The sequence below is a fragment of the Debaryomyces hansenii genome (assembly GCF_000006445.2).
Source record: "Debaryomyces hansenii CBS767 chromosome C complete sequence".
NCBI classification, from domain to species: Eukaryota; Fungi; Ascomycota; class Pichiomycetes; order Serinales; family Debaryomycetaceae; genus Debaryomyces; species Debaryomyces hansenii.
Genome location: NC_006045.2, coordinates 1,105,050 through 1,126,587, shown reverse-complemented (window position 1 = coordinate 1,126,587; position 21,538 = coordinate 1,105,050). Strand labels below are relative to the sequence as shown.

The window sequence follows — 21,538 nt, the reverse complement described above, 5'->3', positions numbered from 1 at the left end:
TTTCATATTCCAACACAAATAATCATCTTTAGGCATGTCAAATAATTCGGCTGAATATAAAGAACTACTTGACTTGAAATCAAGTGGCAAATATGTTCCTCCAGCGAAATTGAAAGCGCTACAAACAAAGATAAACAATTCATCAGAATCTACAACTGAAGAGTACCAAGTGTTACAATGGGAACAATTAAAGCGAGCAATTAACAGACAAGTGAATAAATGTAACGTATCAAATATACGTGAAATAGTGGTAGAGTTATTTAAGTTGAATTTACAAAGGGGAAAAGGTTTGTTGATACGATCAATAATGAAGGCACAATTAACTGACTTGATATTTACTCCAATATATGCATCCTTAATAGCAGTGTTAAATTCGAAAATCCCTGAAGTAGGTGAATTGATACTAAACCGTTTGTTACTACAATTTCGAAAAAATTATATCAAGAACAAGAAGAATTGTATTTCATCTGCAATTTTCATAGTTCATCTTATTAATCAGAGAGTTTGCAGCGAAATATTAATATTACAAATCCTTCAGCTATTGCTTGAAAATCCCACAAACGATTCTATAGAAATATGTGTCGAGATAATGAATCAAGTTGGTAAGTACTTACAAGAAAACTCGGTAGCTGCAAACAACATGATATTTAATAGGTTAAGAAGTATACTACACGAGAATGAAGATATAAATGATAGAAGTCAATTCCTAATTGAAAACCTATTCAAGACGAGAAAGAATGGATATTCCGAGTATCCAATAATTAGGAAGGAATTAGATTTAGTGGATCTTGATGATCAAGAAACGCATTTACTCGAATTAGATGCAAAGGTGAAATCGAATGACCAACTAAACATATTTCAATTTGACGAACAATACGATGAGAATGAGAAGTTGTACGATAATGTGCGAAAAGACATTTTGGGTGACAGTGATGAAGAGGATGATGAAAGTGAAGCCGAAGAAAGTGAAGAAGACAACAAAGAAATTCTTGAAATCAAAGATATGACTGAATCAAATTTACTCAATTACCAAAAAACTGTGTATTTAACAGTCATGTCAAGTATGTCGTCTGATGAAGCTGTCCACAAGTTAATAAAACTAAACTTCAAAAAATCTAATGAAGAAAAGTACAAGAATAACGAAATATTGGTGGACATGATTATAAAATGTTGCTCTCAAGAGAAAACATACTCGAAGTACTATGGTGTAATTGGTGAAAAATTATGTTCTATGAATAAACTGTGGCATACGATTTTTATTGATACATTTAAAAAGTATTACAGCACAATCCACCAGTTCGAAACGAACTCATTGCGGAATATAGGGAAATTTTTCGGCCATTTGTTTGCCCTGGACAAATTAGCTATAGAAAGAAGCTGGAATGTGATCAGGTTAACAGAAGAAGAGACTAATTCTGCAAGCAGAATCTTCATCAAATTTATATTTCAGGAAATGATAGAAGAGATCGGAATAAAGGGCTTACAGGAAAGGCTCGATGACGATTTAATCAGACAGGAAACCAACGGTTTGTTTCCGAGACAAGGCGTCACATACAGGAATGCTGAAGATATTAGGTTTTCTATCAACTTTTTTACGGCAATTGGCCTTGGGATATTGACCGAGGAGATGAGAGACGTTTTGAAGAACCTACCTCCAGAAGAAAGAGGACGAAGTCGCAGTGTTTCTGGAAGCTCCAGGAGTGGAAGTTCGAGTTACTCAAGAAGTCGAAGCTATTCTCGAAGTTCGGGCAGTTATAGTCGCTCCAGAAGTCGCTCTAGAAGTCGCTCTAGAAGTCGTTCGAGAACTGGCTCGAGAGGTCGTACAATGTCCCGCGACAGAAGTAAGAGTTTCTCCAGAAGTAGGAGCACCAGCAGAAGTAGAGGCGAGTCCTTTTCGCGATCACCTAGCCGTTTACCTACAGGTTCAAAGCGATTCAAACCAAATTAATTTTATTCCCTCGGATTTATCGGTGGAAAAAAATGTAACGATCATGCCTAGCATTGTTCGCAATTAGCTTTGCTGCTCCTTTGTTGGTTAACGTCGCCCCAATCATGTGTATGTTCCATGCATGGACATTAAGCTACTCTATGTAACGACAGTTCGTTTTTGTATCTACTTTGACGGATGACAGACTAACGGGTGCAAAAAGCAAAAAATCCATTAGTCCTTCGGTTTCTTCCGGCTGGCACGCTTTGTCGCAACCTCAAAAATATTCATCAGCATATTACTATTCGAATACCATCTAAGTAGCCTACCATATTAAGATGGGTAATGTTGTATCTATAGCGTGAATCGTCAGGACCAGCCACGTATATGACTAGGGACGAAAATCAGGGAAGAATTTCAGGTAGAAGTTATAAATACCGACATCCTGTATATAAATGTAGCCAATGATATTGCATTCGTTAACAATTATGAGAATTTTTCACCTTGATTGGTACATATATAAAAGGAAGATTGTTTGGCTTAATTCACAACTAGTTGAATTTTCTCATTATAAATATATTAATTCTTTATATTTAAAACCAATTCATAAACATATAAAATGCCAGCTCCATACGAAAAAGGTTCCGAAAAGAAGGGTGCTAACTTATTCAAAACTAGATGTTTACAATGTCACACCGTTGAAGAAGGTGGTCCACACAAGGTTGGTCCAAACTTACACGGTGTTGTCGGTAGAACCTCTGGTCAAGCCCAAGGTTTCTCATACACTGATGCTAACAAGAAGAAGGGTGTCGAATGGAGTGAACAAAACTTGTCCGACTACTTGGAAAACCCAAAGAAATATATCCCAGGTACCAAGATGGCCTTTGGTGGTTTAAAGAAAGCCAAGGACAGAAACGACTTGATTTCTTACTTGGTCAAGGCTACCAAATAAGCTATTTATTAGATGTTGAAAAGTTGTACTCGTAGTGATTGTACAAATTTTGTTTCAAGAGCATCGAATTCAACTATTTACACTAATCTGTATATACATGAATATTATTTACCAACGTTAGATTACAATACTTGCTGTAGAAAACTCTCTGTTAGTGGCTGATACTGATGTAGGATCGGGCAGCAGAAATGAAATTTGTGCACGTGACTCGATATGGATGAAAACATTCGCCAACACTTATTACCGCCATCAACAGACGACTAAAGATATACACGATTACGGGCAGAATGAACGATTTCAAGGTCCCCGTTGAAGTTGATCCGACAGAAGACACCGAATGGAATGATATCTTGAGAGATAAGGGTATTATCCCCGAAAGACCACCGTCACCGACTGAAGAATTAGAAGCAGCCTTGGAAGAAGCTGTCAAGAAGCAGCATGAAAACAGATTAGAAAGCAAAGATATGGACGAATTAGACGAGTTGGAGGATGATGAAGATGAAGAGTTCTTGAATTTCTATAAAAGCAAAAGAATGGAAGAAATCAAGAAACTAAGCGAGAAACAGAAGTTTGGATCTGTGTTTCCAATAGCCAAAAATGAATACGAACAGGAGGTTACACTTGCATCTGCCGAGTGTTTTGTATTTTTGCATATGTCATTACAGTCGAGTCTTCAGAGTAGATTATTATCATCATTGATGACATCATTGGCTTTTAAGTTCCCCGAGATTAAGTTCTGCGATATCCCTGCTAACAGATGTATTGAAAACTACCCTGAATCCAACTGTCCCACCTTAATCATCTATCATAATAAGGACGTGATCAAGCAATACGTGACGTTGACCCGATTAGGTGGTAACGATACAAAAATAAGGGATTTGGAACGGGTCTTGGTGGATATTAAAGCTGCCGATATTAACGACAAGCGATTATTAATAAACCAGGAAGACGAAGATATTGAAGAAGAGAAAAGGTTAAGATTCATGAAAAAATCCGTAAGAAATGAAACTACGGCCGACGATGAAGATGATTTTTATGATTAGCCACCACTCCACCACTCGCTGTATATATACTTAAGAATGAAACAAATAGAATAACTTCCGGTATAGACTTACATACTTCACTATTGTAGACTTGATATTCCCCGATAATATTCGTAAATGTTCCTAGATCTTCTCTTAGAATATTTTAGTGATAGGAAAATTCTCAGATTGTCTCATGTGAACAGATCAAAAAGTTTGATAGCTCTTCCGAATTTAGAAAGATCATACTTTCAAGTTATTACCCTATACTATTATAGTTGAGAGTATAGCGACTACGGGGGGTGTTTGAACAATAGATCTTATCAAGTCTTATTTCAATTATTCATCATACATCACCTCAATAAGTGGTGGTAAAGCAAGCTTTGTTCTTATTATAGTTGTATTAAATCATAGCACCAAGAGAAGATTAATAAACAAGATTTGGATGTTGTCTAGGAAAACTACACCATCTTCAAATGGTAAAACTTTACCACTATCAAGTCAAACAGATTCACAAGTCCAAGAGCAAACCCCTCCGCCAGATAACTTTTCAAGTATGAAACCATGTTCACACATTAAATCAGTCCTTGAATCTAAGGCAAAAGAAAATGTATTCATTACGTATAGACAAGCTGTCTATATTTCCCAGTCTATATCGAAGGATAATATATACACTCAGAAGAAGGATGGTGCAGTAGTCTCAAATAACAAACTAGTCGAGTTGAAGTCTAAGTCTTTGAGATGCACAGAATGTTCACTAAATAATTTCCATCATAATTTCATTTGTTTACAGTGTCCTCATGTGGGATGCTGTAGTCATCATAATCATGCTCATGTTCACTACAAAATGAACCAACATTTATTTGCTATTGATTCGCATAATGGGTTGCTCTACTGCTTTCTGTGTGGCGATTATATTAATGACCTAGAGTTGGAAAAAATCCGAATTGGCATGTTGACGGGTTCAAGTTCTACATTATTTGATGAGGAAAATATCGACGACAATTATAATAATCCTACTGTCAAAGCTGTTAGTGGTCTAAAGGGTTTTATCAACCTTGGGTCTACCTGTTTTATGAGTTGCATATTGCAAACATTAATTCATAACCCAATCATCAAGTATCAATTTTTTAATAATGATTTGCATTATTTTAATTGTGAACATAATTATGATTACAGCACCAATGGTGTCATCACTGAACAGAATGCATGTATTACTTGTAGCATTGATAATATTTTCAAAAATTTTTTTACTTCAGATGATACAGAAGGATTCGGAATGACTAACTTGTTAATGACATCGTGGTTCAAGAAGAAATCGCTAGCAGGATCACAAGAACAGGACGCTCATGAATTTTGGCAATTTCTACTAAATGAATTCCACCAAGATTACCTTAGAGTGTCAAACAAAAAATTTGATCATGATCATTGCAAATGTATAACTCATACAACATTTTCTGGACAATTGGAAAGTTCGATAATATGTGCTGAATGCAATTCCACAACAAGGACGACAGATCCTATGATTGACTTGTCTTTGGAAATTGACCATATGAAAAGGAGCGACCATCTCCTTAATCTATATGACTGCCTTGATTTATTTACAAAAGAAGAGAAGCTAGATGTGATGTATAAGTGCCAACATTGTGATAATCGATCAAGAGCCAAAAAGTCTTTAAGGATCAAGAAGATTCCACCTGTTCTCTCAATTCAACTAAAGAGATTCAAACATAATTTGCATAATGATACGTTTTCTAAAATTGAAATTCCAATAGATATCCCTCTATTTTTGAATATCACCAAATATACTTCGGCCTCAATGTCACCAGAACTCGATGGTGATAAAATATTTGAATTGTTTGCATTAGTTTGCCATATCGGGTCTGTCAATACAGGTCACTATATAGTAATCATTAAAAACGGCAATGGCCAATGGCTTAAATTTGATGATAGTGTCATTTCATTAATATCTCAAGAAGAAGTTGTAAAAGCCAATGCCTATCTATTATTTTACATAACTCATAAGATTTAATTCATTTTTTATATATTCAATTAAATTTCAATAGCACATTCCATATATATGGTATAAATCTACACTACATCTTACCAATTGAATAACTTGAATGAAAATTTTGTTCTAACAAGATATATTTTTGTCAGATATAAATTTTTTTGGAGATAATTATTTGGTAAATATTTTATTAAACTTTTAATCAAAAAGTGTCTAAGTCATAAATATTTCTAATATACAAACGAATTCATAAATAGTTTAGGAAAGATATTCACTGAAAATCTTCGTCGATAATATTAGTTTTATCACACATTTGTCTGAAAATACCCTTCCTATTGGTAAACAAATTATAAGGTGTGCCTTTTTCTATAAGCGAACCTTTGTCCATTACCAAAATTCTATCGTAATTAAGAATAGTCTTCAACCTATGAGCAATACACAATATCGTACAGTGACTGAACTCATTTACAATAGTCTTTTGAATTTTAGCATCAGTTTCATAATCAACAGATGAGGTCGCTTCATCCAAGATTAAAATTTTAGAATTACGAACCAACGCCCTTGCTAATGCAATTAATTGTCTTTCCCCTAAAGAGAAATTACTTCCATCATCAGCAACTAATTGATCCAAATGAAATTTATGAAGACTTTCGTAGCCAATGTTCCTATGTTGGTCTAATTTAGTATTTTTAATCCTAGATAATTGGCTTGCATCAATCAAGCCTGACCTTCTCAAAGCATCCCATAATTTTTCATCTGTTGATTCATTAAATGGATCTAAGTTCTTTCTTATTGTTCCCTGAAATAAGACAGGATCTTGGGGAATAATAGATAACTTTGATCTTAAATCATATAAACCCATATCAGCAACATTTAAACCGTCGATGACAATTGAACCTTCATTCAATTCTACAAGTCTGTACAACGCCGTCATGATAGAAGATTTACCAGCACCAGTTCTACCACAAATACCAACTTTTTCACCTGGATAAACGCTAAAGTTTAAGTTCTTTAAAACTGTAGGTAAATTGTCTCTATATTTTAAGGATACATTATTGAATTGAATATATCCCGATGGAGGCCATTCTGCAGGTGGAGCGGTTTCCAGTTTCTTGTACGGTGCTTCCTGGGGTAAATGAAATGCATATTGATGTAATCTTTCAACTGAGTTCATTTCATTCTCAACTTGCGTCATTGATCTGATAGTTAATGATAATAAACCAACAATTTGAATAACGTAACTTAATAACAACCCAGTTGAAGAAGCACTGATGTGGAATTGATCAGTGATACATAATAAACAAATAATTAAGGCAAAAATACTAGCAATAATATCCAAATGAACGCCTAACCATCTTTGATTAGCAATTGATACATAATAAGCTTCGTTCATTTTATTAAGGTATCTATCATTTTTCTCAATGAATGTTTCTTCGACTTTGTATGCCTTAATTGTTGACATTCCAGATAAGGTTTCGTTAAAATTATTGTAGACTAAAGATCTCTGAACTGCTTCTAACCTCTTAATTTCTCTTGAAGATCCTTGGTAAAAATTTGCTACGAAAACGAATGCAAATGACAAAAATGGAACAGCAATCGCAAACCACGGTAAGTAACAAATGCATAAAATGACAATACCTATAATAGTTGCCAATGGAAATAAGAATAATCTTAATTGTTCCCCAATTTCATTATCTAAAGAATCAGTATCTTTCGTAAATCTGTTTAAGATTCTACCCATTGGGTTTGTATCTAAGTAACTCATTGGTGCATGCAATATCTTTTCAACCGCTTTAACATTTAATAACTTAGCTGATCTGTTATTCATATAAGCTAGCATAGTAAATTCAATAGCTGTAAAGAAAACAGTTAAAAATGCAAACATGACATATAATGCAACATAGACGTTATCACTCATATTTGTGAATCTCTTTTCAGTCCAATACGATAACCAAGTATTAGTAAAGAGTTGGCAAAATGTTGCTAACGTCATCAAGAATATAAATACAGGTCCAGCAGACCAACCAAAGAATCCTGAGCCTAAATCAATATACTTCTTGTAGATATCCCAAGAGATCGCATTCGTTGCTCTTTCTTCATCACCCATTATTTTACCTGCTATATCACTTGATTCGGGAACAACCGACTGTTGTCTAATTAACTTTGCTCCTTCGAAACCATGATTATTATTATAATCTGTATCATTGTAATTTTCATAAGCTCTGTAATTATTGTTTCCAGATTCATTATCTCTACTAAGGTCTGTATTGAATTCAATCAATCTTTTAAATTGATTGTTTCTGGCAAGTAATTCATTCAAAGTTCCGAAATCAATTGTTCCGTCACCATTTAAATAGATAACTTTATCCGCAGTTTGAATTAATGATAACTGATGAGTTGCCAAAACTCTAGTTTTATATTTCAAAAGACCATTAAATAAATTATTGACAATGTGTTTTCCAACCCTAGCGTCAACGGCAGACAAGACATCATCGAATAACATAATGTTTGCGTCCGCATATGAAGCTCTAGCCAAATTAATACGCGACTTCTGACCACCAGATAATGTAATACCTCTTTCACCAATTTCTGTTAAATCTCTAGCAGGTAGCAATTTTATATCGTCTTCTAGGCAACATGCGCTGATTACTTTGTTATATCTAGTAGCATCATATGGCTTTCCGAAGGTAATATTATCTCTAACAGTGGCATTTTGAATCCAAGGGTCCGAACACAATAACAAATCATCATAAATGTTCACTTGTCCAACTGAGGGATTCTCTAACTTCATAAATCCGGATAATGCCGCCAATAATGAAGACTTACCTGATCCAATTGAACCAGTTATTATAACAAATTCATTTTGCTTTATAGATAAATTGATATCCGTCAAACCTGAAAATTGTCTAGCTTCTATTGTAGAAGGAGATTCGCAGTATGTCTCATTAGACGACCTTGATGACTCTTGAAAGCTATCTTTTTCCTGAATTTGATACTTGACATCCTTGGATTTAGACTTCTTCTTCCTTTTAGATTCTTTATCGCTCAGACTTCCAGAGGAATTCAAATCCCATGTACTGGAATTTTCGACGTGAAAGGATTCCCAAATAAAATTAGCATGATTTATTTCTATAGCATTTGCATTTATATTTGTATTCTTGTATGAATCAGCTTCACTTAAATCAAAAGACTCATGTTTGAACTCAAATTCGGAATTAGTATCGCCAGCAATATATCTCTTTTCAATGTCAGATGCTAATCTTTGTTCCAAATCATCGTCATATTCTTCAGCCACTAAGTAATCTCTGCAACGACGGAAGCCAATTAATGCATCGGCACCTGTAGCTAAAGCAATTGGTAATAACATAATAGCTTGGGCCAAAATAGAAAATAATGACAATGATGAAAAGACCTTACCTGGATTTTTCATGCTGTTGTTTGCCCACATAGATGTGAATGAAACCATTGATGTCAAAGTTGGTAAAGTCACAGCATATGCGGTAACGAAATTTCTCAAGACTTTAATGGTAAACAAATATTTCATTTCCTTATTACGGATTTTAGTTATACCAACTTTATAAGCCATTTCCCAAGCGTAGAACTTAATAATTTTCAAGTTATTCAAAACTTCTCTCATTAAACTAATTCTGTCGTCTGTGTATAAAACAACTTCTTCTCTAGTAGTAAACAATTTTTTAGTCAATAATACACAAATTACCAAAGAAACAATGAATAAACCAATGCCAGCTAAGGAAGTGACACCAATAAATTTAAGCAATAATACAACAGCTATAATGACTGGAATAGGAAAACAAACGACCAAAGGTTGAAATCCAATTGCTAAATCAATTCTAGCTAAGTCAGTACTCATCAACGAAGTTATCTTACCAATCGAAAATTGACTTCTTGCCTTTGAACTCAAATTGAAGGATTTTAAAAGTAATGATTTAGTCAAAATAGCCTTGGCTTGTGCCCCTGTTACCATTGCGTTGTGGAAAAAATGATTTAACAATAAACCATTAACAAAAATCAAGACGACCGCGCCGATAGTATATCCAATACCTTCATTATAACTCACATCAACGCCAAAAATCCTAGTTTCGTACAGGTTTTGCACAAAATCAATTAGTTTTCTAGTAATCAAAGGAGATAAAGCTTGACAAACAAATGATAATCCCAAGAAGACACAACTCATGACGTACTGTAATCTAAACGTATCGAATAAAGCCAATGGAATATTGTACTGCGACCATGTGTGACCATCCAAATTATTATGCTTTTTTAAATATTTTTCCTTATCTTGCTCTAACCTTTTGTTTAAATTCACATCGAATCTTTCATGCATAGACTCAACTTTTAAGTCATCAGTAAGATACCACAAGTCATCCGGTAATAACGTTCTTTTATAACCTTTTAATAGAATTGGCCAAAGCCATGAGAACATCATTCTATTTAATGGATTAGATGTCTTCCAAGGATATAAGGTTCTTTCTTCTGGTGCTGTAACAGGAGGCACCTTCTTGGAGAAAAGGAAGGAAAATAATCTCTTTTCATTGTGTAAATTTTCCTGGCCTTCCAAATTCAAGTCTGGGGATGTCTTATCGCCATTTTCTGGTGCAATATTGAGTGTTCTCTTATCATTTTCGACAAGCCTGGAAGTTATCGAATTATCCACATATGTAGTGGTGGTTTCACTATTATTGGAAGTGACTTGCAATAAGTTAGTGTTGTTGTATTTATTCAAGTACGAATCGTATGGTGGTGAGTTCATTGGTCCTTCACTATTCGTCGAAGTATTCGAACTGTATATATGAGACATATTGAATCACTGGAATATCAGACTTTCGAATCTTGCTTTCCGATGTATTAATCTAAGGGTATTATGATAGCAACTGTTTTAGCTATTATTTAAGTCGTTAAAATGTTTAAATTGATGAAAATAAGCTGAAGTGTAGTTTTTCAAAAAAATTGTAGCAAATTGGGGGGTATTATTTGGGTATTAGATTTGCTTCTATTTTTCCACACTTATATGCATATAATGTTATTAAAAATAATATATTTTGATTATAACTTAGTATCAGAACTATTCAAAAAAAGATCTTAATTTATCTGGGAGTTCATTATATATAAATAAGATGATTTAATGTGTTCGCTGCTTACGCTGTGACTAGTATATTTTGACATTTGATTATCATTTGATACAAAAATTACCTAATTTGGTGCATTCATGAAAATATATTCTTCAATGCGGAGGGTAAAAAAATAGTAAAATTACCGAATCAGGCAATCTCTTCATTGAGTTATTGCGAAAGTGTGAAATGTCCGCAGCCATTTCTGGCATAAGCTAAATAAGCTATATCGTATAGCCATCGCTTGTAGATAGCAGGCTCGAAACGATGCAACCATAATTCTGTTCCAGAGCTTTGTCAACCCTCACTCCAATAAAGTGACCTATCGACAATTTGATTTTTATAGGCCTCAAGAGAAGTTCGTAACCCATAGCAAACCACTATCCCCCTTCATATTCCTGTTGCTGTTTCCCAATAACGATCGCTTTGTTCGTTATATCCATAGTGATTTCGACAATAACTACACTACAAGTCTTACAATTATACAAAGGATGGCCCAAGGGAGGAGTCGTTTTTCTATAGTGTACTTATTATATGTACGGCAAATCAGTAGTGCATAAGCACGGGCGTATAGCTTTTATTCGCATACTTCACATGCTTCTGTCAAAAATAGTGGAGAGCAGAGGGTTTGATATGTAGTGCATACAAAGAGCGAAATAAGAAATATAGTGAATACAGATGTCTTTGGTAGATAAAATTACCGAAAGCGTCTTCGATTAACGAATATACAGAATATAAAATGAGTTAAGAAGGGATGATTGTCTTATTTAGGTATTACAATTAAGTCACAAGAGCATAATATGTATTGTTTGGACAAAATTAAGCAAGACATCCTAGAGAAAACAGGACGTTGCAACCTAAATAGGCATTTTATGCAACGTACGTATGAGGTGTATCACGTCGAGTTAAGTGTCAACGATAACCGTTTACGTAAATTTAACATCATCTGTCTCTCGGGTGCCATACATGCATATTGAGCTAATAACGAACCTTTCTGTGTCAATTCTTAGTAAATTTAACGAACCTCTTCTGAAATTGCATCTGTTTGAGAGTATCTTCATTCTTGCTGCTCCAAATAGCGTGCATAATAGGTGGCATCAGAATCCAAAAGGTCCAGAGCCTGAATTACCTGATCCTGGGTTACCAAAGCCAGGAAATCCTGATCCTGGATTCCCTCGACCAAGGTTACCTCCCATATTACCCGGCAAGCCACTACCTAGAGCATCCAAACTATCCTCGCCCATTGGATCATCATATCTAGCTCCTGGAGGAACACCCAATCTCGAAGAGTTTCCGCTGTTCCTGTGACCTCCGAATATCGGGTGTTCGCTCAGGGGATACATTCCACCATCACCATTTCCCCCTGTTGGATCAAGATAAGGTTTCATTTCAGGATACTTGGGTAATCCTGGTGGGTTTAAGTCTCTGTCACCAATGTTAGGAAACGACCTACTAGTTGCGCTCGTCTTATCCGTTCCCAAAATCTCATATTCGTCTTCGAAACCTGGCATATCTGCTGGAATATTTCTAATTGCAGACGATGAAGTCTCTGATCCCAATGCATTATGTGGGTGTGGGTGTGGATATGGATGTGGATGTGGGGGGTGTCTCTGATCCCTTGCTTGGTCTTCTTCGTGACTACCACTTCCACTGTAGTGGAATAGCTTACTTATCTTACTGTTGATGCTCAAATCAATCTTGCGGTCAAATTCCTTTCGTAATTCGGGAGTTATTTCTTCAAGGGGCAATTCAGTCTTTAATGCGTCTGAGTTCCAGTCAATTAATACCGTATCCACCTTTTCCGTCCCAATAGTAATGAAATTCACCAAGTTGGTTCTATCTGCCACCTCACTTATATTTACCGTCACTTTCAATTCATCTCCGTTGCTTACCAAATATTGGTTGAATCTACTCGATTCTACTAGCTTGCTCGTCAAATGTACTGGTGCGTATTCCTCAATGTATCCATGAACCAATTTGGTTGTTAATGTCAAATAATCCTCAATCATATTGTATCTGCTACTATCCTTGTCTTTCTTTTGATATAATAGTCTTAAAAACCTAATTCTCTATGGGATAAGTGGCGATTGCTGTAGTACCATCACCTTATATTCTGCATATGAGCAATGATGGTTTTGGCCCTAATCGTCATCAAACTGTCACCAATTTTGGTCCAAAAACTTAAATGTTGACCTTTTGATGTATATTCTTTGACCTGTTAGGCTATCCAACTAACAACTACCCTTATAACTAATTATATTCCCCGGTAACACTCTCTAGCAATTACGGACCATATAGTAATGTGTCACGTGATACGACTGAGGGTTTGCTTCAAAAAATTACCGGGAGTGATCTTCAAGGGTATTCAAACCCTGGTTTTCCTTATAAAGTATTGATTATAGTATATAATACCTTGACATCGACCGTGACAAGTGTGTATACATCTTAAGATTCATTGTTGGATATTTATTGAGTGAATATTATTCTTTCAGAAAGGACGTAAAGTAATTGACGACAAATAATCACGAAAAAAAAATTGATATTGTTGGACATCTAAATTTATAAATTGAAAGATGACTACTACGGTTCCTTTAATATACTCATTTCCCGAGTTTTTGGGAGTTGCTGAAGCAGTGGCAGACCATGTTATCTCGGCGCAAAACATGACGTTGTACAATACGTTGGATCATGCACAGATTGAATTAATCAAACAGGATAAGTTGAGCAGGCCATCGTTGCTCAATTCGTCGAGTGCGTTGTCTTTGAGTGGAAATGGTAACGGAAACGGTGTGAACGGCAAAGTTAAGAAGGAGAAGAAGAAGAAGGTGGATATCAGGTTCAAGATCGCGATTAGTGGGGGTTCATTAATCAAGATATTAAAAGAGGGCCTTTTGTCGAGACAGGACGAAATCGAGTGGGATAAATGGGACGTCTACTTTGCGGATGAGAGATTGGTGCCGTTTGAAAGTGACGATTCGAATTATGGACAGGCCAAACGAGAGCTTTTTGATAACATCAGTGGCGACATAAAACCAAATATTTATCATATAGACGAAGCATTGATCGATGACCCCCAGGAATGTGCCGATGTATATGAGAAGTTATTGATCCGTAATTTTGCAAAGAAGGATTCGGTTAAATTGCCAATGTTTGATTTATTGTTATTAGGCTGTGCCCCTGATGGTCATATCGCTTCGTTATTCCCAAAATATGGTGAGCAATTAAGAGAAAAGCTTGCTTGGTGTTTACCGGTTTTAAACGCCCCTTCAGGTCCGGAAAATAGAATCACATTATCGATACCGGTAATTTGTCATGCGCATAGGGTTACTTTTGTTGTTGAAGGTTTAACCAAGGCACCAATCATGAGAACAATCATGGAAAGACCTGAAAAGGGTTTACCAAGCTCTATAGTTAATGAAGGTGCAGCTGGTAGAGTTACATGGTTTGTAGATGATGATGCTTTGAATGACTGCTATGATATTACAAAGAAAAAATATAAATTTTTATCAATTAATGATCCAAATAGTTAGGTCTTTTTTTTTTGGTGTTTTAATTTTGCCCTTTTTTTCCATGTTAGATATTGATTGATCCTCTTTGCTTCAATACCATGTATCATTATCAATCATTATGGGTACTGTGTATCAAAAAAAAGATACTTCTAAGTTATTAAAGATTTATGAGAACTCATTATTAATATATTCAGAATCTCTATGCAATTGTTGGTCATTTCACTGCTTTTCTTGATGTTCATATATATGCTATACATGCGACCTAATGCATATTTTATAATATTTTTGTTATCTAATAAACTACCTTACAGAACTATTCGCAGCCATATTGTAAAAAGCATAATATTTATTTAATAATCATAAAAGGGAAGCATACTGCTAGATCATTGAGAGAAAATTGAATTAAAAACTAGAAACCTAAAGTAAAACATCGTGGACACCATTGCAAGTTTACTAGACACTGGCGGACTTGTGTTTGTTCCATCTATTATGGTGTCCATTATTTTGGATCTCATTCTAAACAGAAGCACCAGATGGAGAACCTGATGGAATTGGTGGAATACCTGATGGAATAACTGATGAGTTACCGGTTGGGACTCCAGATGGGATAGGTGGAACACCGGATGGGGCTCCAGATGGAGCACCATGTTGTTCACCACGCTTTTCGTTATTATTGAAACCTGATGAAGCACCAGATGGAATTGGTGGAACACCGGATGGGACACCGGATGGAGCACCTGATGGAATTGGTGGAACACCGGATGGGATAACTGATGAGTTACCTGATGGAGCACCTGATGGGATAGGTGGAACACCTGATGGGACTCCAGATGGAATTGGTGGGACACCTGATGAAGCTCCATACTGTTCACCACGCTTTTCGTTATTATTGAAACCTGATGGAGCACCAGATTGAATTGGTGCAACACCTGATGGGGCGCCGGATGGAACACCTGATGGGATAACTGATGAGTTACCTGATGGAGCACCTGATGGGATAACTGATGAGTTACCGGTTGGGGCTCCAGATGGGATAGGTGGAACACCTGATGGGACTCCAGATGGAATTGGTGGGGTACCTGTTGGAGCTTGTGGACCTTCTTCATTATTATTACGTTTGAAAAGACCACCAAATAAACCGCCAGTTTTGGTTGGTTTTGCATCACCGGATTCACTAAATGGAGCGCCTGATGGAACACCTGTTGGGATACCGGATGGAACACCTGTTGGAATACCTGTTGGGATATCGGATGGAATCGAGAGACTCGATAATGCTGAATCAAGTGGGTTAATACTGATTGCAGCACCATTTGCAGCAACTGTAGCCATAGCTAATTGTAATAATGTGGAAAATTGCATGTTCTATTCTATTAAGTTTTATATGTATCTATATTGATGTTTTAATGATATCTGAAGAATATATGATGATATCCGTCCATTTATATAGATATCATAAAGAGGTTGAGTTATGGTGGCTCCGAATTGCAAAATCTTATTGCTCTACTGTAGATTTAGCGCTAATACATCTAGTTTTGTTGCATTCACCGTCTCATACGCCGAACAATAGCTAGGAGTCAACTGTCATAGCCTATTTAAAATCGTAACCACCTTTCCTTGATTTGAAGGCTGGCTCTTATTGTAAAAATTCGGTAGCATTACGTTAAGATCTTCTACTATGCATGAACACTTAATCGGGTCAATTGTCTCATGAGGCTGAAGTGTTTCTAGGCTCTAAGAGGTTAATTTAATGGATCGATCTTCTTAGGAATGGATCAAACTTATTGTCACATATCCCTACAGCTACTTACATATAGGCACGCTCGCAGGTTGGCCGGTGCATTACAGCCTGCAAAACTCTTAATAAGGCATATATTATAATCTCCACGCGAAATAGCCCACTAGTGGTTCATAGGAGAATGCGAATTACGGAATTTGATACTATACAACTCTATCATAGTGTTCATTGTCGATATAACCACCTCTCATTGACGATTTTACATTTGAGGTAAAAACCGACTTATTTTTCACCAATACATTGGCTGCGTCTTTGTTTAACGGATCATTTGGATTCGGTTCTAGAAATAGAAAATTTAATCCGATCAATATCGAATTCAAATTTAGTACCGGAGACCAATCCTCTCTCAAAATATTCAAACATATATTTCCATCCAAATCTATGTTTGGATGATAGATTTTGTTTAGGCATTTAATCTTAGGGGGTTCTATGGGGAAGTTGTTGTTTATTTCCGTCTTAAACTCAAAAGTCCCCCCTTTGTAATAGCCTTCTTGAGGAGTTATGGAAAGTTTGAAATTGAACAAGTCTGATGGGTCTGGAAATGTCAATTTAATACTTCTAGGCAAGTCTATTTCTGTTATATCCTTTTGGAGTCTTAGTTGGGCAGCACTTACTCTCGATGACGAAAGGTTCGCCGATGTATTCAAATTGGCTGATTCAGCCAGCGTGGTATTTGAAGCAGATTCTGCTGCTGCTGCTTCTTCCTGCTTCTTTTTTTGTAGTTGACGGATTTTCAACTGGTCATTCTAGTTAGTATTGCCTACGGTAGATCATTAGTTTGACTTAATACGTACCATTTTGCCTTGTTTCAAGCCATGCAAAGTATTAGCGATTGATCTACGCAACATTTTAATCTTCATAAAGAGTCGTGCGTCTGAGCAATGACTTGATATCTATTAGCTATACAATTACAATAATCGACCCACCATTAGACAATGTCTTTCAGTAGTAGGTGGTATAGTACTGATGCAAACTTCGCCTTGGAACTATATAATGTATTTCCCCCTACTGTTTCTTCAAAATTATTCAACTGTTCTTTCTCATTCTTGTAGGCGAAGCTGATCATAGTCTGAAGTTGCAAACTAGTTTCTAGAGACAAAACAGGTAATGGGGTGATCAAAGCCACATAAGGGGATAATGCAGAGCAATTTGCTTTAAGTAACCAATTAATTTGCTGGACTTGGAAGTCCTCCACATCAAATTCTGGCATCACCTTTTCACTCAACGCATTGATCTTCGTGAGGTCAGCTTTACCTAATGTTGTGAGTTGGTCGATCACCAAGTTATATTCATCTATTGTGTGTTCTGAAGAGCTTAATTTTCTACTAGATTCCCTGAGATAGACTTCAAGGGTGGTCCATAAGGAAACGTCGGTTAACTTTTGATGGCAGAGCAGCACTAGGCTGTTTAATATCGTCGCATTCATTTCCGCCATGGATCTTCTGATTGGAGTGCTGTCGGTATTCTTGTATAGGATGAAATTAAATTGTATACACCATTTCAAAAATCCTGAAGCATAGTAATTTGCAAAATGTATTTCACAGGACTTTAATATCCTGTTCACAAGTACCTGGTATAATTCAATAGTACCCGGTACCTCAGCATTCATTATTTCATGGAAAATAAGCGCTATTGATATTTTCTTGACCATCAACCATAATGATGAACTTTTATTTATTCGTTTTAAGCGACTGCTTATAAGTACTGTCAATATTTCGAATTCGGATAACAAAAATTGTCTGCTATCCGGCGAAGTTTTCCATATCTGCCAGAACGTCAACTCATGTAATCTGATTATTGTATGGTTCTCGTTTGTGGTTAATAAATAGCCTAATGTCATATAATACGTATTTATTAATTTTTCTCTGTCGTTATGCCAGTATTCTTCAAAATTAGGTGCATATGGAACCAAATTGTTGTGCCAAAAGATATGAGCTTCCTTGAATATCGATAAGTATGTTTTCTTAGTTAATCCTATATCCAATGTATTTTCATCAGTCCGAAATGTTGTGAAAGGGTCTGAAGCACCCTCTGTAGCTGGAATAAGCTGAATGATCTTAGATGTAACATTAGGCACTTCTATAATAATATCGTTCAATTGCCGACATAATAGCAAGTCATTGGTCATAGTATTATGTTTTGGATGGTATTAACCGTAACAAAACTGTATGAATGATGCACCATTGTGATATTAAAAATTGAGGTTTATGAATTTCAATATCATTATCAAAATAATTTGTGAAAATATCCAGCTAGCTCCTATAATTAATATGGTTTCATACAAAGAACTATTCAATATTAATGATACGGATCTAATCGTACCGTCTGACACATTAAGTGAAGCTGTATATGATAATTCCAAATTAGATTACATTTTTCAAAATGTTAATAGAAGAAACAGAGATGAGGTTGAAGATGAGAGCATAAATATCCAAACACAATTACCTAAACAACAAAATCAACAGATTTCGAAAGACATGAGCGAAGTAGGCTCCAAGCAAGTTTCAGAAATTAGACCTGATTCAGATTCACGATGGAAATTATTAAGAGTAATGGCAGGTGCACATCAAGGTTGGGTTCGATCTTGTACTGTTGATCCTGTAACAAACAAATGGTTTGTAACTGGTTCGTCTGACTCTACAATAAAAATATGGGATTTAGCGAGTCTGAATTTGAAAGCTACGATAACAGGGCATATAATGGGAGTGAGGTCATTGGCGGTTTCTTCTAGATATCCATATCTTTTTTCAGGATCCGAAGATAAAACTGTGAAATGTTGGGACTTGGAGAGAACAAACTCACTGCTGGGATGTCAAATTCGAAATTATCATGGACATGTTGGAGGTATATATGCTATGGCGTTACATCCAGAACTTGACTTGTTATTTACTGGAGGTCGTGACTCAGTTATTCGAGTTTGGGATCTAAGGTCAAGAACTGAAATTATGGTTCTAAGTGGCCATCGAAGCGATATAACATCTATCGCAAGTCAAATCGGTGATCCCCAAATAATAACAAGCTCAATGGATGCAACCATTAGATTATGGGATATTCGTAAAGCAACCACACAACTAGCACTAACTCATCATAGCAAAAGTATAAGGCTGATGGCTATGCATCCACAAGAAATGACAATGTGTTCAGGGGATACATCTGGGAACCTAAAGGAATGGTTATTACCAGGCGGTGAATTGTTAAATGAATTTGGGCATAGTGGAGAAAATAAAATAATAAACACGTTATCTATTAACCCAAGTAATAATACTCTATTTTCAGGATACGATGATGGAAGAATGGAATTCTATGATTATGTTAGTGGAGATTTACTACAATCAGATGCAACTACCCCAGTTACTGGATCTACTGAGTCTGCCATATATGCATCAACATTTGATATGCTGGGTTTGAGATTAATAACATGTGAAGGTGACAAGAGTATCAAAATATGGGGAGAAGAATAGTCATTAAACTAATTTATAGAAATAAAATGTATATTAATAAAGTAAACGTAAGCTCATTATGTACTACTCTACCATCCAAAGCGTAATTGGTTGGCAGTGAAAGCTGGAGGAGTCCAGCTTAATTTGCTTGGATCTAACTCATGCTTTTTCTTATCTTTAATTTTCTTGACCAATTTATCATACATAGCCATAACGTGATCCGTTATCACTATAATGTGCTGTCCCTTGTAATATCTTAAGATCTGTAATGCTGTTAAGGTATGCAATATATCAGTGGTTGTCATACAAGTGATAGATGATATTTCATCAATCGTTATATCACTTGATGGTGTGTTTCCATTTTGAATATTAGCAGATTGACGACCACCTGGAGGAGGACTGACAGATGAATCCTTCAGACTCGCTTCGGTTAATAATTGAGGATTATTCTTCTTAAAAAGATGGGGGTTATTTCTTTCCACTAATAACTTTACTAGCGTATCGGTCCAAAATGCTCTGTAAGATAATAACCCTAAATCTGATAAAGGCTTTTCTGGGGATCCTACCTTATTCTCAACATTAGACAACATGTAAGAAAATTGAATTAACAATTTACCAAATCCCATCTTTTGATAGCACGGCAATGTCAAAATACATGCAACGTTATAACCATCAGCACTTTCCTTTTCTTTAGAAAAGTATCCGACTACATGATGGCCTTGCGATGATTTAACTGTCATGATATAAAATAAAAATGGATCGACATCGTAGTATAATGTTTTATGATCCAAAAATAACTTCAGTAGTAGACATAAGTTACGACACCATGTCCTTTGTTTTCTGCCATCAATTTCCCAAAAGCTTACCTTTGAATCTCTATAAATCTCATTACCAGGGGGATGCTTCATAGAACACTTCGTTCTGAATCTTTCAAATTGTTTAAGTGAACCAAAATATGCTAGCGTGAAGTCACAAATGTATATCTCATCTTCTTCTGTTAGTTCGATTGGATATGGAGAAAAATACCACGGCTCAATGATATGTTCACCCAAAATTACGCTCGATAAGTTTCTAACTCTTGCAACCTCCAGATGGTTTTGAGTCATAGACCCACTAGTTCTTAATTTTTTAATTTCATCTTCACGACTCACCTCCTCGCCAGGTCTTTTCAACCCTTGCACATTCAAATTATCCAAATCCATCTCGTCATCATTTCTGGGCGTTCCCGGTGCCGTATCTTCATTCGGTTGTGGTGTCGAAGTAACTGATTTCGAACCTGTTTTACCGTTTTTCAGCTTAGATTTCTTCGATGTTTTCAGCTTTCCTTCCTTTTTGTCATCCTTCTTATCCACCTTCACTTGAGGTGAGATTAAAGCTCTGGTAAAATCTATCCTGTCTGCACTTATCCATTCATCCAATCTTTTATTAAATTCTTGATAATGAACATAAAACACTTTTTTACCCTTTTTCATATGATCCTGCAAAATCTCTGCTAATCTGTATTCGCCATCCTTTGAAACGTATAGCTTGCACCCCGTTATAATATCATCGTCAGTAAATTTCTTTTCGTCACTACGTTCTTCGTCATCAGTTATTCGTATTGATGTATTATGTTGAGGTGTTGCCGTACCAGACTTGTCTTCGCCTACAGACATGCTTTGTATAATCTATTTGATTGATTATCAATACCTAATACATGTTGATCACCATATTGATAACATGAAGAAAAAAACCCAATAGCATAAACACGTGA

At 35.8% G+C, this 21,538-nt stretch overlaps 12 protein-coding genes across 12 annotated transcripts; 6 read left to right on the top strand and 6 right to left on the bottom strand. All coding sequences in view use genetic code 12, as the record gives it.

The window, feature by feature from the left end:
* Positions 1-34: 34 nt before the first annotated feature.
* DEHA2C12870g (DEHA2C12870p) lies at positions 35-1,948 on the top strand (the record flags this gene model as incomplete). Its single annotated transcript, XM_458235.1, has 1 exon — positions 35-1,948. One exon carries the CDS (start codon positions 35-37, stop codon positions 1,946-1,948), a length of 1,914 nt encoding a protein of 637 aa, XP_458235.2.
* Positions 1,949-2,546: 598 nt separating this feature from the next.
* On the top strand, positions 2,547-2,879 carry DEHA2C12848g (DEHA2C12848p; the record flags this gene model as incomplete). Its single annotated transcript, XM_458234.1, has 1 exon — positions 2,547-2,879. One exon carries the CDS (start codon positions 2,547-2,549, stop codon positions 2,877-2,879), a length of 333 nt encoding a protein of 110 aa, XP_458234.1.
* Positions 2,880-3,166: 287 nt separating this feature from the next.
* Positions 3,167-3,922, top strand: DEHA2C12826g (DEHA2C12826p; the record flags this gene model as incomplete). The annotated part of the gene is made up of 1 exon (XM_458233.1): positions 3,167-3,922. The coding sequence occupies one exon, from the start codon at positions 3,167-3,169 to the stop codon at positions 3,920-3,922; it is 756 nt and encodes a 251-aa protein (XP_458233.1).
* A 424-nt stretch (positions 3,923-4,346) lies between these two features.
* On the top strand, positions 4,347-5,933 carry DEHA2C12804g (DEHA2C12804p; the record flags this gene model as incomplete). The annotated part of the gene is made up of 1 exon (XM_458232.1): positions 4,347-5,933. The coding sequence occupies one exon, from the start codon at positions 4,347-4,349 to the stop codon at positions 5,931-5,933; it is 1,587 nt and encodes a 528-aa protein (XP_458232.2).
* Positions 5,934-6,183: 250 nt separating this feature from the next.
* On the bottom strand, positions 6,184-10,731 carry DEHA2C12782g (DEHA2C12782p; the record flags this gene model as incomplete). The annotated part of the gene is made up of 1 exon (XM_002770161.1): positions 6,184-10,731. One exon carries the CDS (start codon positions 10,729-10,731, stop codon positions 6,184-6,186), a length of 4,548 nt encoding a protein of 1,515 aa, XP_002770207.1.
* Positions 10,732-12,138: 1,407 nt separating this feature from the next.
* DEHA2C12760g (DEHA2C12760p) lies at positions 12,139-13,050 on the bottom strand (the record flags this gene model as incomplete). The annotated part of the gene is made up of 1 exon (XM_458230.1): positions 12,139-13,050. The coding sequence occupies one exon, from the start codon at positions 13,048-13,050 to the stop codon at positions 12,139-12,141; it is 912 nt and encodes a 303-aa protein (XP_458230.2).
* Positions 13,051-13,614: 564 nt separating this feature from the next.
* DEHA2C12738g (DEHA2C12738p) lies at positions 13,615-14,571 on the top strand (the record flags this gene model as incomplete). Its single annotated transcript, XM_458229.1, has 1 exon — positions 13,615-14,571. One exon carries the CDS (start codon positions 13,615-13,617, stop codon positions 14,569-14,571), a length of 957 nt encoding a protein of 318 aa, XP_458229.1.
* Positions 14,572-15,066: 495 nt separating this feature from the next.
* On the bottom strand, positions 15,067-15,909 carry DEHA2C12716g (DEHA2C12716p; the record flags this gene model as incomplete). The annotated part of the gene is made up of 1 exon (XM_458228.1): positions 15,067-15,909. One exon carries the CDS (start codon positions 15,907-15,909, stop codon positions 15,067-15,069), a length of 843 nt encoding a protein of 280 aa, XP_458228.1.
* A 579-nt stretch (positions 15,910-16,488) lies between these two features.
* Positions 16,489-17,142, bottom strand: DEHA2C12694g (DEHA2C12694p; the record flags this gene model as incomplete). Its single annotated transcript, XM_002770160.1, has 2 exons — positions 16,489-17,082; positions 17,140-17,142. The coding sequence occupies 2 exons, from the start codon at positions 17,140-17,142 to the stop codon at positions 16,489-16,491; spliced, it is 597 nt and encodes a 198-aa protein (XP_002770206.1).
* Positions 17,143-17,273: 131 nt separating this feature from the next.
* On the bottom strand, positions 17,274-18,473 carry DEHA2C12672g (DEHA2C12672p; the record flags this gene model as incomplete). Its single annotated transcript, XM_458226.1, has 1 exon — positions 17,274-18,473. The coding sequence occupies one exon, from the start codon at positions 18,471-18,473 to the stop codon at positions 17,274-17,276; it is 1,200 nt and encodes a 399-aa protein (XP_458226.2).
* Positions 18,474-18,552: 79 nt separating this feature from the next.
* DEHA2C12650g (DEHA2C12650p) lies at positions 18,553-19,806 on the top strand (the record flags this gene model as incomplete). The annotated part of the gene is made up of 1 exon (XM_458225.1): positions 18,553-19,806. One exon carries the CDS (start codon positions 18,553-18,555, stop codon positions 19,804-19,806), a length of 1,254 nt encoding a protein of 417 aa, XP_458225.2.
* Positions 19,807-19,874: 68 nt separating this feature from the next.
* DEHA2C12628g (DEHA2C12628p) lies at positions 19,875-21,440 on the bottom strand (the record flags this gene model as incomplete). The annotated part of the gene is made up of 1 exon (XM_458224.1): positions 19,875-21,440. The coding sequence occupies one exon, from the start codon at positions 21,438-21,440 to the stop codon at positions 19,875-19,877; it is 1,566 nt and encodes a 521-aa protein (XP_458224.2).
* Positions 21,441-21,538: the final 98 nt, after the last annotated feature.